This window comes from Gymnoscopelus braueri (assembly GCF_963280865.1).
Source record: "Gymnoscopelus braueri genome assembly, chromosome: 2".
In the NCBI taxonomy this organism is placed as follows: Eukaryota; Metazoa; Chordata; class Actinopteri; order Myctophiformes; family Myctophidae; genus Gymnoscopelus; species Gymnoscopelus braueri.
Genome location: NC_137604.1, coordinates 25,020,371 through 25,033,698, shown reverse-complemented (window position 1 = coordinate 25,033,698; position 13,328 = coordinate 25,020,371). Strand labels below are relative to the sequence as shown.

At 42.8% G+C, this 13,328-nt stretch overlaps 2 protein-coding genes across 11 annotated transcripts in view; one reads left to right on the top strand and one right to left on the bottom strand.

The window, feature by feature from the left end:
• Positions 1 to 6,550, top strand: part of LOC308097282 (circadian locomoter output cycles protein kaput-like) — a 29,351-nt gene extending 22,801 nt beyond the window's left edge. For all 7 annotated transcript variants that reach the window (XM_080444980.1, XM_080444983.1, XM_080444986.1 and 4 more), the window contains 2 exons: positions 266 to 391; positions 1,566 to 6,550. In XM_080444980.1, coding sequence (XP_080301106.1) covers positions 266 to 391; positions 1,566 to 1,832 — 393 coding nt within the window. In that variant the 3' untranslated portion in view covers positions 1,833 to 6,550. The remainder of the gene's footprint in view (positions 1 to 265; positions 392 to 1,565) is intronic.
• Positions 6,551 to 9,849: 3,299 nt separating this feature from the next.
• The window catches only part of kitb (KIT proto-oncogene, receptor tyrosine kinase b), a 21,157-nt gene continuing 17,678 nt past the window's right edge, over positions 9,850 to 13,328 (bottom strand). For 2 of the 4 annotated variants that reach the window (XM_080454383.1, XM_080454384.1), the window contains exons 17-22: positions 13,231 to 13,328; positions 12,250 to 12,361; positions 11,643 to 11,742; positions 10,492 to 10,597; positions 10,248 to 10,305; positions 9,850 to 10,097 (exon numbers count right to left, since the gene is read on the bottom strand). The exon at positions 13,231 to 13,328 is cut by the window's right edge and continues 25 nt beyond it. In XM_080454383.1, the coding sequence (XP_080310509.1) occupies positions 9,976 to 10,097; positions 10,248 to 10,305; positions 10,492 to 10,597; positions 11,643 to 11,742; positions 12,250 to 12,361; positions 13,231 to 13,328 (596 nt within the window). In that variant the 3' untranslated portion in view covers positions 9,850 to 9,975. The remainder of the gene's footprint in view (positions 10,098 to 10,247; positions 10,306 to 10,491; positions 10,598 to 11,642; positions 11,743 to 12,249; positions 12,362 to 13,230) is intronic. The other 2 variants (XM_080454385.1, XM_080454386.1) reach the window with 1 other exon arrangement.

Below are 13,328 nucleotides of genomic sequence, written 5' to 3'. Positions count from 1 at the left end.
TCCTTGAAATCATTGAGATTTTTTTGTTTTGTATTGGCTTAGGAATGCGGCAAAAACAAAACAAATCTTGAATTGAAGGCATCATGGGGTGTGTAATTGATAGAAAATAAGTATTTTTTTAGGTGAACTACTCCTTCAATAGGTTAATCAGACTAATACAAAATCAAAGGAATTGATTGTGGTGGATGATGCATGCACACTGTTCTGCGCAGGGCCTGCTGTGTTGAGTCGAATAATTGTGTTTTTCTGTCTGTTCCTTGTGCAGGCGGGACAGACCCAGACCCTGACCCTGCAGCCCACGCAGGCTCCCCAAGCCCAGGCTGACGTGCAGGGCCAGACAACTGTAGTGACACAGGGTGGCCAACAGGGGCAACAGCAGCAGTTCCTACAGGTAACCAACTGACCATGGATTAAATCAAAGATGCTTAATTTAGGAAGATACGCCATCCCATGCTTCGCCACTAGGGGAAAATGGTACACACTGGTCTCCTAAGTGGGTGGTGTCTGATGTCAGATCTAGCAAAGGTCGTATGATTACTCTTGCTAGATCTCGCAAGAGTGTGTTGCTGACCTAGACAGTTCTCAAACAAAGTTAGTTTTCTCCTGACTTGTCTCTCTGAAAAAAAAGGGGGGAAAAATAGTGTCACAATGTTCAGAAGATGTGTGGCTTCAGTGGCTTGTGAAGAATGGGTCAATATTGGGTCAAACTAGCAACAGAATATATGTTCAGAAGCATTTTCTATGAAACCCTAATGATCTACTCTAGGATATCTCGTATCTCAATCTCAATCTGCAATTCCTTCAACTGTTTGGCTGTATGTAGAACAGCAAGAACATAGAATGATTGTACATAATTGTGCTAATTGTTTAGGAAATAGAGCGCTAGTGTGGGGAACTCCCTTCACAAATCACAGATTGGGACGGCCTAACAAAACGTTTCAGTCCTGAGATTTGTTTTAGCTTGAATCCCTGGATAACACTAGAGGGCAGTATGTCTCATGGATTCAACATGGAACAGTAAGATCTGGAAGAACATTTTGGCAAGTCATGATGTGACTTCTGGGTTTTATGGTGGTGGAAGGTTTTGGCTTATTTTTTATGATTCCTTAAGACAAATCTAATTACCACACATGGGACAATCAAGATGATAAAAAAATACTAAAAACGAATTTAAAATGTATTTTTTCCTACAATCAAAGGGTGAGCCTGGAGTTTGTTTGCAAATAATTTCTATGTCTTTAAGGATTTTGTGCATGAGTGAGATTGGACAGACAGGGCTTGACCAAATGAACCCTAGCGTACCTATTATGGGGTGAACATTCCGCAAAAATAGCCTATGTACAAGCTCACAACGTGCCGCAACGCGAGCTTGTAGATAGGATATTTTCAGCGAAGCAATTTGGGGCAGAAGGACAAAAGGTGGGGGCCTAGTATAGACCCCTGGGGTACCCCGGTCAATTACGTATATGGTTTAAGTAGTGGTTGATGTGCTGCTAGTGAAAGGACATGGGTGCCTGTTTATTGCCTTATCTTCTTAACTTGAGGCCGTGCTATTCTATTGTCAGGGCACCCGTCTCCTCCACGGTAACCAGTCCACCCAGCTGATCCTGCAGGCAGCGTTTCCACTCCAGCAACAGGGCACGTTCACCCAGGCCACGCACCAACAGCAGCCGCAGCAGCAGCAACAGCAGGCGCAGCGGCAACAACAGCAGCAACAAGCGTCCCACCATCAGCGGCACCAGCAGCAGCTCAAACCCCAGCCCCAGAAACCCCAGAAAGCCCCCTCCTCCTCCTCACACAGGACTGACAGCGTCAGCAGCCAGCCACAGTAAGGGCTTCACTTCCGGGGTCACATAAGAGCCTAATTTATGCTCTGTCGCACGACTGTGTCGCGTGGCGAAAATAGCAGACCTACGAGACCACAGCGCGGCACCACAGCGCGGCACCACAGCGCGGCACCACAGCGCGGCACCGCCGTGCGACCGAAGGATGTATCAGGCTTGAGAACACATATTTTGAAGACCTAACAGCACTTGTTGTTTTATTGGATTTGTTTTGTTTGCTGGCCGACGAAAGCTTCCTTCATCCTGAAATGGTGGTCCTCCGTTCTTCCGTTCTGAACGTACTTAAACGTGACAAAAAAAAGGAAAGGCTTTGAGCCTCGTTGGGATCTCCTGTCACCATGGCAACAGGATGGATGGAGAATCCCCCATTCCCTTAGCGACGGCGGAAGAGTACAGGTGCTTCGGTCTCCGTGGAAATCCACACAGAACTCCCAGTGGACGCCCCATTACCATGGTAACGAGAGACTCTTTTGAAGGCGTCTCAGAGTGGACTTGGTTGTGTACAGATCAACTGTATTATAAGAACATGTAAATATACAATATAGCCTAACGGGGGAAACACAAATGTAGTATTTTATATGACTGCATGAAATGAATAACTGTAAGCTTTTTGTTAGTCGCTTTTGAGAAAAGAAAAAATACTTTTTACTTGTTCTTCTTGGTCAAAGACTTGCGCAGCTCTGTGCTAATGCATAGCGCCTGTCCAAGACCTCGTACTTCCCCTTTTCTCTAAAAGTCTGGAAGACTTTATGCCCGATTTATACTGTAGTTGTGCGCCCAGTGTCGCGAACCGAAAATAGACGATCGGCTATTTTCGGTGCGCGGCGCGATGCACAAGTGAGTGTAAATCAATCATTAGCGTTATGTCCGTTTGTTTTAAAAAATGGTCGGGCTCGGGGGGGGCGGGGGTTTGTGGAATTTGTGTTTTTAAACACTGTGTCGCAGATACAAAACTGTCTCTTTATCTTTATAACTCCATAAGTCCCAAATGATGTTTGACAGGAATCGAGGACCTTTAAAGTAATGCTTCATAGGATGGTCACTGTTCGTATATTATTATAACGGGTTTGGTGATTCCAAGTGCCAATAATAACATTATAGTCTCTTTTTTTGTTTGTTTGTTTGTTTGTTTTGACTATTGAAAGGCGTATATATTTTCCAACAGGATATTACCCCTAACAGAAATACATTTGTGTGTATATACAGTAGGGATTATTTTTTAAAGTGAGAGAGCCCTATACGTAACAAACAGTATATCTTTAACCCCATGATATTTTAGCACTTAATGTGGTTGTGTACAGTAAATCACTATTCAGACCTAGTTATTTGTAACCTCTTTGTGTGATTCAGTCACAGTGCGATAGGGTGTGCATTTGAGAATGCAATCTTTGTGTGGGTGTGTGTGGGTGGGTGGGTGGCTGTGTGTGTGTGTGTGTGTGTGTGTGTGTGTGTGTGTGTGTGTGTGTGTGTGTGTGTGTGTGTGTGTGTGTGTGTGTGTGTGTGTGTGTGTGTGTGTGTGTGTGTTGCCCCTTGTGTCTTACAGTAATTGACTTAGTAAGGATTTGGAGTTTGCTGGATGGTACTTGTATTCTCAGGAATGTGGAACGATAGACTTGCTTCTGCCTCAGTCTGTAAGCAGACAAGGAAGGATTGGACATTGATGCTGCAAAGAACAATAGTCATAATATGCATAATATGCAATAACAAATTCAATTTGATGTTCTAATTTCCTTAAGTATCAAAGATTTCTAAGCCTATTTTATGCGTAGTTGTACGATGCCCCAAAATAACCAATCTATAAACATTTTGATCTACTAATTATTTTATAATTTAGCTATTTCTTCTGTATAATGACATGCATGCCCAAATAGGGACACCAGCAAAAAGAAATTTGAGCACGATTGGTGAAAAACAGTGGTTCTCAAAAAGTGTGGTCCAGGAATCCTCTGGGTTCCTTTATGGGGTTCCAAATAGACCTGTGCAGGTCTGTAACTCTTAAAAGTGTTCAAATGCATGCTATTTGTACACTCTCAAGAGTTATGAAATTAAAACGGTTGAGAACCACTGGTGAAAACCGTCGTTATTTGACTTACAGAAGTCCCGACTTCATTGATTGGAACATTATAAGCCTCCATTTTGCCATCAGCATCAGTGTCTCCTCCTGCCCTGTGTTCTTCCAGGCCTCAGTAGCCCTCATGCTCAGCTCTCACTCAGTTCTCAGTCAGCAGTAAAGAAACGTTTTAAACCAGGAACTGGGCCGCGGTCCATTCTCACTTCAGCCTTTCTGTGGGTTAGAAAATGGACTCGGGCCCAATAACTCACGCACCACAGTTGTAAGCCATATCAAACAGAAAAGCCTTTGAATGGAGGAGTTGTTATGGTTAGAAAAAAGGAGTTTGTAGAATGTGTTGTACTGTCTCAGAGCGGATGTGTGCGTGTGTGTGAGTGAGTGTGTGTGTGTGTGTGTGTGTCTGTGTGTGCATGCTTGTTCTATAGGTGCAACTTGAGTGTATCTTTCTCAGTTTCACCTCTCGTATATCACTCGGGGGGTTCAGTATTGGTCTCCCCTGGCGATGGCCAATCAGTTCTTGCGTTGCAGTAGTAAAAAAAAATATATATATAACTGTTTGTGATATTCCAGAAACTTCCTCTCTGGTTGTGTATTCTGCCCACGGTGCAGGACAGCTCAACTGGAATACAAAGTTTTGTGTGCTTGAGAACATGTGTGTGTTAAGAATCAATATAAATTAATCCATTTTTATTTTCATATGGGTGAGGATGTACAGTGTGACTGAAGATGAATGGATTTTGTAGTGCTGCTGAGCACTGGTCACCCATCAAGCTAAAGAAAGAAAGAAAAGACAAATGGACACTGTCTTGTTTACAAGAACAATATGTGACAGAATTGTCATTCTGATAAAAGGAATATAAAAAACATAGACTTACCACATCTACTACTCATGAGACCAGGCGCAAATAGTAGCTACTGGTAGTCCTCAGCAATAGTGGTAAATTTAGACTAGATTATGTAGAATGACACCAGGATTTAAAAAAAACTAATTAATGAACTATATTCCTACAGAGTTTGTTATAAATCTTTTCAGTTTCAACTAAGGTTTTAAAAGAAAAAGGGATAACAGAGAAAATGGTACAGCGCGGGGAACTACTATTTGATCCAGGTCTTCCAAACCATCATTTGAGAACATTCAGACCCTTTCCTAGTTTGTGTCTAATGCTTTATTTAGAGTACGATGGTGTCTTGCGCCAAAAATAGCCGATCTACAAACTCATCGGCTGTTTTCGGCATGCATACGATGAGATATAAGTCGGGCTTAAAGCTGCAATCCATAACATTGTTTTGGTGAATAAAACATTATTTTGACCAGTCTGTATGCTAGAGTATGTTAACACAATATAAGTACTGTAACACAACTGCGGTGGTTGTAGTGAGTCTACCTGTGCTTCAGTTAAATATATAAAGTATCCTGTGGTCGGTTAGGACCACTTCTAGTTGAAAAGAGGTATTGCATGAAGCTCAAAACACAATATTTCCTCAGCCCCAAACAGCCTTTCTGTATTAGCTCGGCAGTAGACATTTCGGCGCTCGCGTGAGGGGACACGACACAGGTTCGTGTCCCGGGTACACTTTAAAAGTCGAATTACGGATTGCAGCTTTAAGGCATGGCCTTAAAGGCCCATGCTGATTATGTGAATTGTTTGAGTGTTACTAATACCCAGCCCAAAGAATGTAAAGGTGTTTTAAAGAGACTAATGGATGTTGTGAACTGATAATAGTACAAAGAACAGCTTTTGTGATGAAGGAAAGGAAGGGGTTTTAAAAACCATACAAGGATCCATGTTTAGAGTATACAGAAATCAATCAAATTTTATGACTTCACCGTTTTTTTTTTTTAAACAAACACCTCTGACAAATGTCTGAATGTTTTATCAATATTACAAACCCTGTTATCATGTTTTTTGTTTTGTGGAGTGTTGGAAAGATATCTGGTTGGAGAAACAGTTTTAAGGGGGTAAATGTTCAGGTGAAAATGGTTTGTAGGGTATTTGGAAAGGAATGCCATTGTTGAGGCCCAATTTATATTTCTGTTGTATGATCAGGTTGCTCGCCTAACATATATTCAGTCATTCAGTGGTTCTCAAAGTGAGGTCCAGGGACCGTCGGTGTTCCTTGAATGGATTCCAAATGGACCCTTACTGGTCTGTAACTCTGAGACTGTTATGGGGGTCTTTGAAATTAAAAACTTTGAGAACCACGGGCCTAATTGATTTTCAAGTGAAAAATGCATTGCATTTTGTCTTTTTCTGGCGAGCATCACCGTCGTTCAACGCGGTGTAAATTAGGTGTAATGCCCCCCCCACACACTCACATAGACACCTACACCTACAGTATCTACTACACATCTTGACTCTTAGCAACCTAGCTCTAGTATAATACTGTACACATACTGTACACAAGGCTAAGACACACCAATATCCAGTGTGAAATGGTGCTATGCTTACCTGTATGTCTGTATGTATGTATATCCCTTCTGCTCATGAACTGTGCTCCTCTATTTACCCCAAAGTCAAATGTAACGATGAATATTTTGAAGCAAATGTTTGCTATTATTATAACCCCCTCTTTTCCCTCTCCCTTCTTGGACAATTTGAAAATAAAACAAATTGCAAATATTATTCACAATGCACATGTTCTGTATTTGTGTGTTTTGTTGTTTTGGCCCCTCTGTTTTATACAGGAAGAAAATACACAGAGAACACACAACACACAGTCTTACCATTACAGGAACATTCTTTATTACAAGTCAACCAACTGTATCAAAACTGCATAAACCTCCACCATTAACAGTGTGTTGCAGACACTTCCATAACACACTCCCACCAGGTAGTGTTTGACAACCAAACATTCAGTGTTCTCAAACAACCCCTAAAGGCACAGCTATAGTAATATTTACATTGCATACACCCTTTACGTTAAAACTAGGACAAAGAACAGGCATGTCATGAACAGCTCTGAACACCCAGCCGATGTCTTTACTAAACAAACAGTCCAAAAGCAGCGATTCCCAATATTTTTTCTGGATCAGGGCCCACTTGAAAAATCTCAAAATCATTCTCTCCGCTTAACACGGCAGCCAACCTCGGAGTGCGTTCTCAGAGCATTGTTTATTTTAACGATCAATGAAATTGATCAGATTTCATTGATCAATTGGGTTGGACCAATGGAACCAACGTGGTGTCACAGCAATGATACATGTTTCAAAGTTTTAAAGAAAATATACCATTATTTATAATTTATTAATGCTATATCATAATTAAAATCATAGCGTTTTGCCAATGATTTTGGAGCCCACTTGCAATACCCTCGTGGCCCACTAGTAGGCTAGGCCCTGGCCCACAGATTAGGAGTTCGCTGGTCCATATAGCTACCCTTACAAATTCATACAGTGATTTGTTAACTTACAGGTACAATAGTTGTATCTTTTGTAACTCACAGTATCCAAACAAAACACACACACTCACACATGAGGATTTGTGTTCCTCTTTCTTATGGCTTCACTTGTGCATCAACTGTGTACATCACGACTTTGCTATGGCTCACATACAGTACACATCTGGATATAGGTCCTACAAGCAGGTGAAAGGCCTACCTTGTGTTTCAAGGCCAATGAACCACTTAAACCCATAAGACCGGGAATGCATCTGTGTCATTTTTAAGATTTCTTTTGGCTATTCAAAAATAGCAGATATACAAGCTCATATAGCGCGGCACCGAGTGCCGCGCTATATGAGCTTGTATATCTGCTATTTTTTTTTCAATATGATGTTTCTGGAGGTCCCTGAAACACCATATTTTGAGATGGGTTAGGATTTAGAAGACATTTTGTAAAATCCCCAGAACCAAAGATTTTAGTTACAAATGTTCACTTTAAAATGTCCAGATCTACGAGCTCGTAGCTATGAGCTTGTAGATCTGCTATTTTTTTGAATAGCCAAAGAAATCTTAAAATGACACAGATACGTTCCCGGTCTTAATGGGTTAAACAAACTGTCTATACCAGTGGTTCCCAAAGCCACAGACCTTTTCTGGATCAGGGCCCACATGAAAGTGGTCAGATGGGTGGGCCGCGGCCCGCGGGGCATATTTCAGAGCACGTTTATTTTAACGACCAATCAATCGGATGTGATCCGGCTTGGATCCATGGAACTAACAATACTTTTAAGTTCCTATTAATCGGTATCGCAACGAAAACTTATCATTCAAGGTTTTTAATAGAAAAATATCATGACTTTCTAAAAAATAAATGTATATTAATGTTATATTATCTTTTGTCTTTTGCCAATCATTTGGGGGGGCCCACTTGCAATATCCGTACGGCCCACCAGTGGTCCCTGGCCCACGGGTTGGGGAACGGCTGATATACACATACAGTACACTTCAGGATTCACATCCTACACGCAGGTGAGAGGCCTAACCTTGTGATTGAAGGCCACTTAAACCCTGTATACTTAGTATACAGTGTCGGCTCTGTACTTGGTCCACTCTTTTTATCCCTCTGTACCAAATCTCCTTGCCGATTATATAGCCGATCTATAAGCTCACAGATCTGCTATTTCCCGCTAATTGTTCGACCCCCAGAATAGGGACGTTGTCACGCTAGGGTTCATGTGTTTTAACAGCCTGATCTCCAGAGATATACGTAACATTGCACGGATCCAGTGCACTTCATTCCGTGGATAGTCGCCTAGAAACCCCGAAATTGCGTGCATATGTACGGCGAGTCCCACGGTGGGCGTAACCAGTCGCAACCCGGAAAAACCCGGAAGCAGAGCAGTCCCCACAACAACCGTTCAGGACGGCAACTCGGTCGCCTTAGCTCCCTCGGTGGTCCTTCACGGGGTGACAGTTCGCCTGTGACTGCGCGCCTCCGAAATGGTTTTGTCACAAAGGGAGCGCCGTACATATGCACGCAATTTCGGGGTTTCGAGGCGACTATCCACGGAATGAAGTGCACTGGATCCGTGCAATGTTCTCTGGAGATCGGGTTGGTTTTAAACACGCTCAGGTAGACTCAATGGCAATGTCTTATCAGAGGACTTCGTGCAACTTTAGTGATTGCTGCAGTAAATTATGACATCACGCCACAACAGTAACTTTCAAGGAATACAAAACAGATCCAAAATAACTTGCCGTCTTCTTGTTCGCGGTTTGCAGAGCGCTGCTCTCCGCTTATCCGTTCCAATATCGTCTCTCAAGGTCAGGGATTTGTTTTCCATCTATCTTAGGCTCTTTGTTTTCCATCTATCTTAGGCTCTTTGTTTTACCCACAGCAGCTTAAGATACAATCTCGGGTCCCACAGTGCAAGCCAAAAACCCATCCCCACCCCTGGATCTGATGGTTAAAGTTAGATCTGATGGCGGATACTGATGGACGGTTAGTGCAGGAGTCAGCTTTATATAGACATGCACCTGAAATACCTACCAGGCACGCACACCGATCAATACACTGACGGGGAGATGAGCTGGAGGGCAACCCGGCTGTTTGTGAGTGTTGTGTGCGCGCATGACTGAGAGAGAGGGAGTGAATGTTTATGTATAAGAGAGAGAGAGAGAGAGAGAGTGTGTGTGTGTGTGTGTGTGTGTGTGTGTGTATGTGTGTGTGTGTGTGTGTGTGTGTGTGTGTGTGTGTGTGTGTGTGTGTGTGTGTGTGTGTGTGTGTGTGTGTGTGTGTGTGTGTGTGTGTACGACAGAAGGCAGACGAAGAATGATGTGTTTTTTTATGACCAGTTAGTACTGTCTGTGTATAGTTGGCTTTTTTGTTTAGTTTGTGTAGTAAAGGTAGAAAGTGAATAGGGAGGTAGGGTTTGTGTGTTTTAATAGCACTGAATGTATGATATGACATATGAGTAAGCGCACGTGATTGTGTTTCTATGTTCAACACGTGTATGTGTCTGTTGTGTCTTTTGTGTCTTTTGAGTGTGTGTGTGTGTGTGTGTGTGTGTGTGTGTGTGTGTGTGTGTGTGTGTGTGTGTGTGTGTGTGTGTGTGTGTGTGTGTGTGTGTGTGTGTGTGTGTGTGTGCTGGTCAGACAGCTTCATAGTCCACAAAGACATCAGCAGAGCTGAGCAGTAGAGGCTGTGTGGGCGCAGTAGTGCTGCAGACTGAACTCAGCCGGCGAGACGGCGCCCTCTGCTGCTCTGCTGGGGGTGGAGCACTGCTCAAGTTCAGGTACACCTGAGTAATGACACACACACATTTGAATTCCATTGAAGTGTTTTTGTATTTGCAATTAGTTTTCTTGAGAAATTGTTACATTTTTACTTGAAATAGTGCACAATGAAAAGCGACGAGGGCCAGAATTGATTCAGAAGCATAGGTATCTACCTTGCTCCCTCGAGCTGCTATTGCATCTGTCAACTTGCTTGCATTTGTTTTCCTTTGCCTATATTCATTAATAATAATAATAATTATTATTATTAAATTCATATGTTATGAATTTGTATTACTTTCATTAAAGTACACCATGAAACCCTAACCCCAAAAATCTCCCAGGTTGCCATAGGAATAATGTGCATTTACAGTCAAGTAGGGTTGAATAGAATTTATGGACATATTTCCGTATACTTACATTCCTGGTGTTTTCTGACAACAGGAGTTCAGTCCTTTCCACCAGCTTCCTAAAGGAGGGTCTCTTCAGTGGGTCCTCATTCCAACATGACAGCATCATATCGTACCTACAAACAATACACATTGTTTTATCATTTATATTTTTGTTTTAGGGCCTGAAATTCTAGTAGCGCTGTTCAGATCACTATGCCACACAAAGCTGTGACATATCAACAATCCGGACAATCAAATCCGGATGTTACATTTGTGACATTTGTTGGCCAATCACACCTGGATGTTAAGTTTGTGACATTTCTTGACCAATCAAATCTGGATGTTACATTTCGTTGCTGTCGGGTAGAACAGTTTAAACTTAACGTTTTATGTTTTTTTCGTAAATGAATGCCTCAGTCACTTCATCATACAAGAGTGCGGGAATCCTGGGTTCGATTCCCGCCGGGGACGCTGGGGGCGTGTCTTCTCCTCCGCGTCATCAGCGCCCATACCCTAGGTGGGGTTGGCGAAAGGGCCTACTCTGTGTGGAGTTTGCATGTTCTCCCCGTGTCTCCTAGGGTAGGTACCCTCACAAAAACATGTAGTAATCCTGGTCACTATACTGCCTCCCCCTGGTCAGCCAGGGCGCCTGATGGAGGGGAAGGGAACTGGTTGGAATAACGTCTGCTATTTTCACTACTTTAAAAAAGTTTTTTAAATAATAATAAAAGGAACGGTTTTGGAAGGTTTCCACCAGACAAGTCCTGTGTGGTTTTCAAGATAAATGTTTTAACTACTGACCACCACGGGCATCTGAACTGCTCACTGACTGTGACTGAACTCGTTAACCTCTTTGGTTTCAGGTCAGTGGCCTTTTATGTATTTCTCAGTGTGGCTGTTCAAAGAGCAATGAAAGAGTGTCTGTTCCCCCATGTGTCCTTCGGGAACTGCAAGACTTGTCACAAGACCACAGCATAACATCACAAAAGTGGGGCTTTGACATACACGCACGCACACACACACACATACACACACACACACACACACACACACACACACACACACACACACACACACACACACACACACACACACACACACACACACACACACACACACACGCAAACCTACATATCAAAAGTGGGGCTTTGAAATGCACGCACACACAAATAAACCTACATCTCTGCGGGAGCAAACTCAGGTCTGTTCATCCTGTGGCCGTCCTGGATCATTCTGTAGAACAGTGAGCCCACCTGCATCCCTGGATAGGGGCTGTTACCTGGGGAAAAACAGGTAACTTAGACCAGGGGTTCCCAAACATTTCAGCTTGAGACCCAAAAGAGAAATGTGGTGCCTCCCTGGGACTGACAAAAATACATACATACATACATACATACATACATACGCACGCACGCACGCACGCACGCACGCACGCACGCACGCACGCACGCACGCACGCACGCACGCACGCACGCACGCACGCACGCACGCACGCACACACACACACACACACACACACACACACACACACACACACACACACACACACACACACACACACACACACACACACACACACACACACACACACACACACACACACACACACACAAATCTTTGGAAACACTGACATAGACTGAAATAATCCTGTCATTGCAGATTAGTGAATACATTCTTAGAATGGTGCTCCTTTTTTTTTACAAATTAACACTCAGCAGTTTACCGTGTAACACTCAAATCAATGTGCTCTGTCCCCATTAGTCACCAGTATTAACAGGATGCTCACCAAGAGAGAATATCTCCCACAGCAGTATACCGTAGGACCAGACATCACTCTCAAAAGTGTAAACACAGTCAAAAATACTCTCTGGGGACATCCATTTGACTGGCAAACGAGCCTGCAGGGAGGTGATAAACACAGACATTAATACCTAAGTACAGTGTTTTCTCATCGCTCTTCTTTCAGCCAGTGCTGATAGACACCACTGTTAAACAGTACAATCCTCAGTTAATTTAACTCTGTACAAGCCTTTACATTCTCAGAGTTACAAATGCATACATTAACACAAAGGACTTAACCGTGTAGTAATGCCTGGCTAATTTATACATTGTTGTACAATAGTGTTGATCAGTGAAAAAATTTTCCAACACGAAATGCATTTTGTATTTTTTAACGCAGACAAACCTACTGTTTTGAAAACAAATCCTATCATTGTCCATTATAAAGGACTGCCCTAAATAAAAACTACCATTACACTTGTTGTAGGCCTACTGCTGTTCATCCATTTTCATTCATTCGTCATTGATTCCATTGTACAGAGTACTGCTGTAATATGTATTGTACCATTAAATCTATTGTACTTTTACTCTGATCTGTGCCTCTCCTGTGTTTCAGACAATGTGAGTATGCTGTATTACAATTCCTCATATCATTTCTGTTTATAATGTATTTGGGTCCCAATGGAAATACTGCGGCACTAGATGGTACTTAAACCTTGCTGCGAGTGGGAGTGGGAGTGGCCGGTCATAAATCAACTGCGGGCGGTCAGAAATTAATGAATGAAACTACTACGGGAACCGGCGGGAATGGTCAGAAATCCAACAGGAGTGGGACTGAAAGAACAGTCTCGATGACATTTCATGTCCCCCCCAAATGCAGAAAAAGTGGGTGTGTGCAAGTTGCTTGAGCACTAATGTCAATTATACACTGTGTAACCCCCTCCCCTCATTGATTTACTGTAACAGAGGTAGCATAAAAGACACTCACATTGCCCCTGAGTACATAACTGGCGTCAGTGGTGATGTCTCGTGCCAGTCCGAAGTCACAAATTTTAGCCACCCTGCCTTGAGTCAGCAAAACGTTTC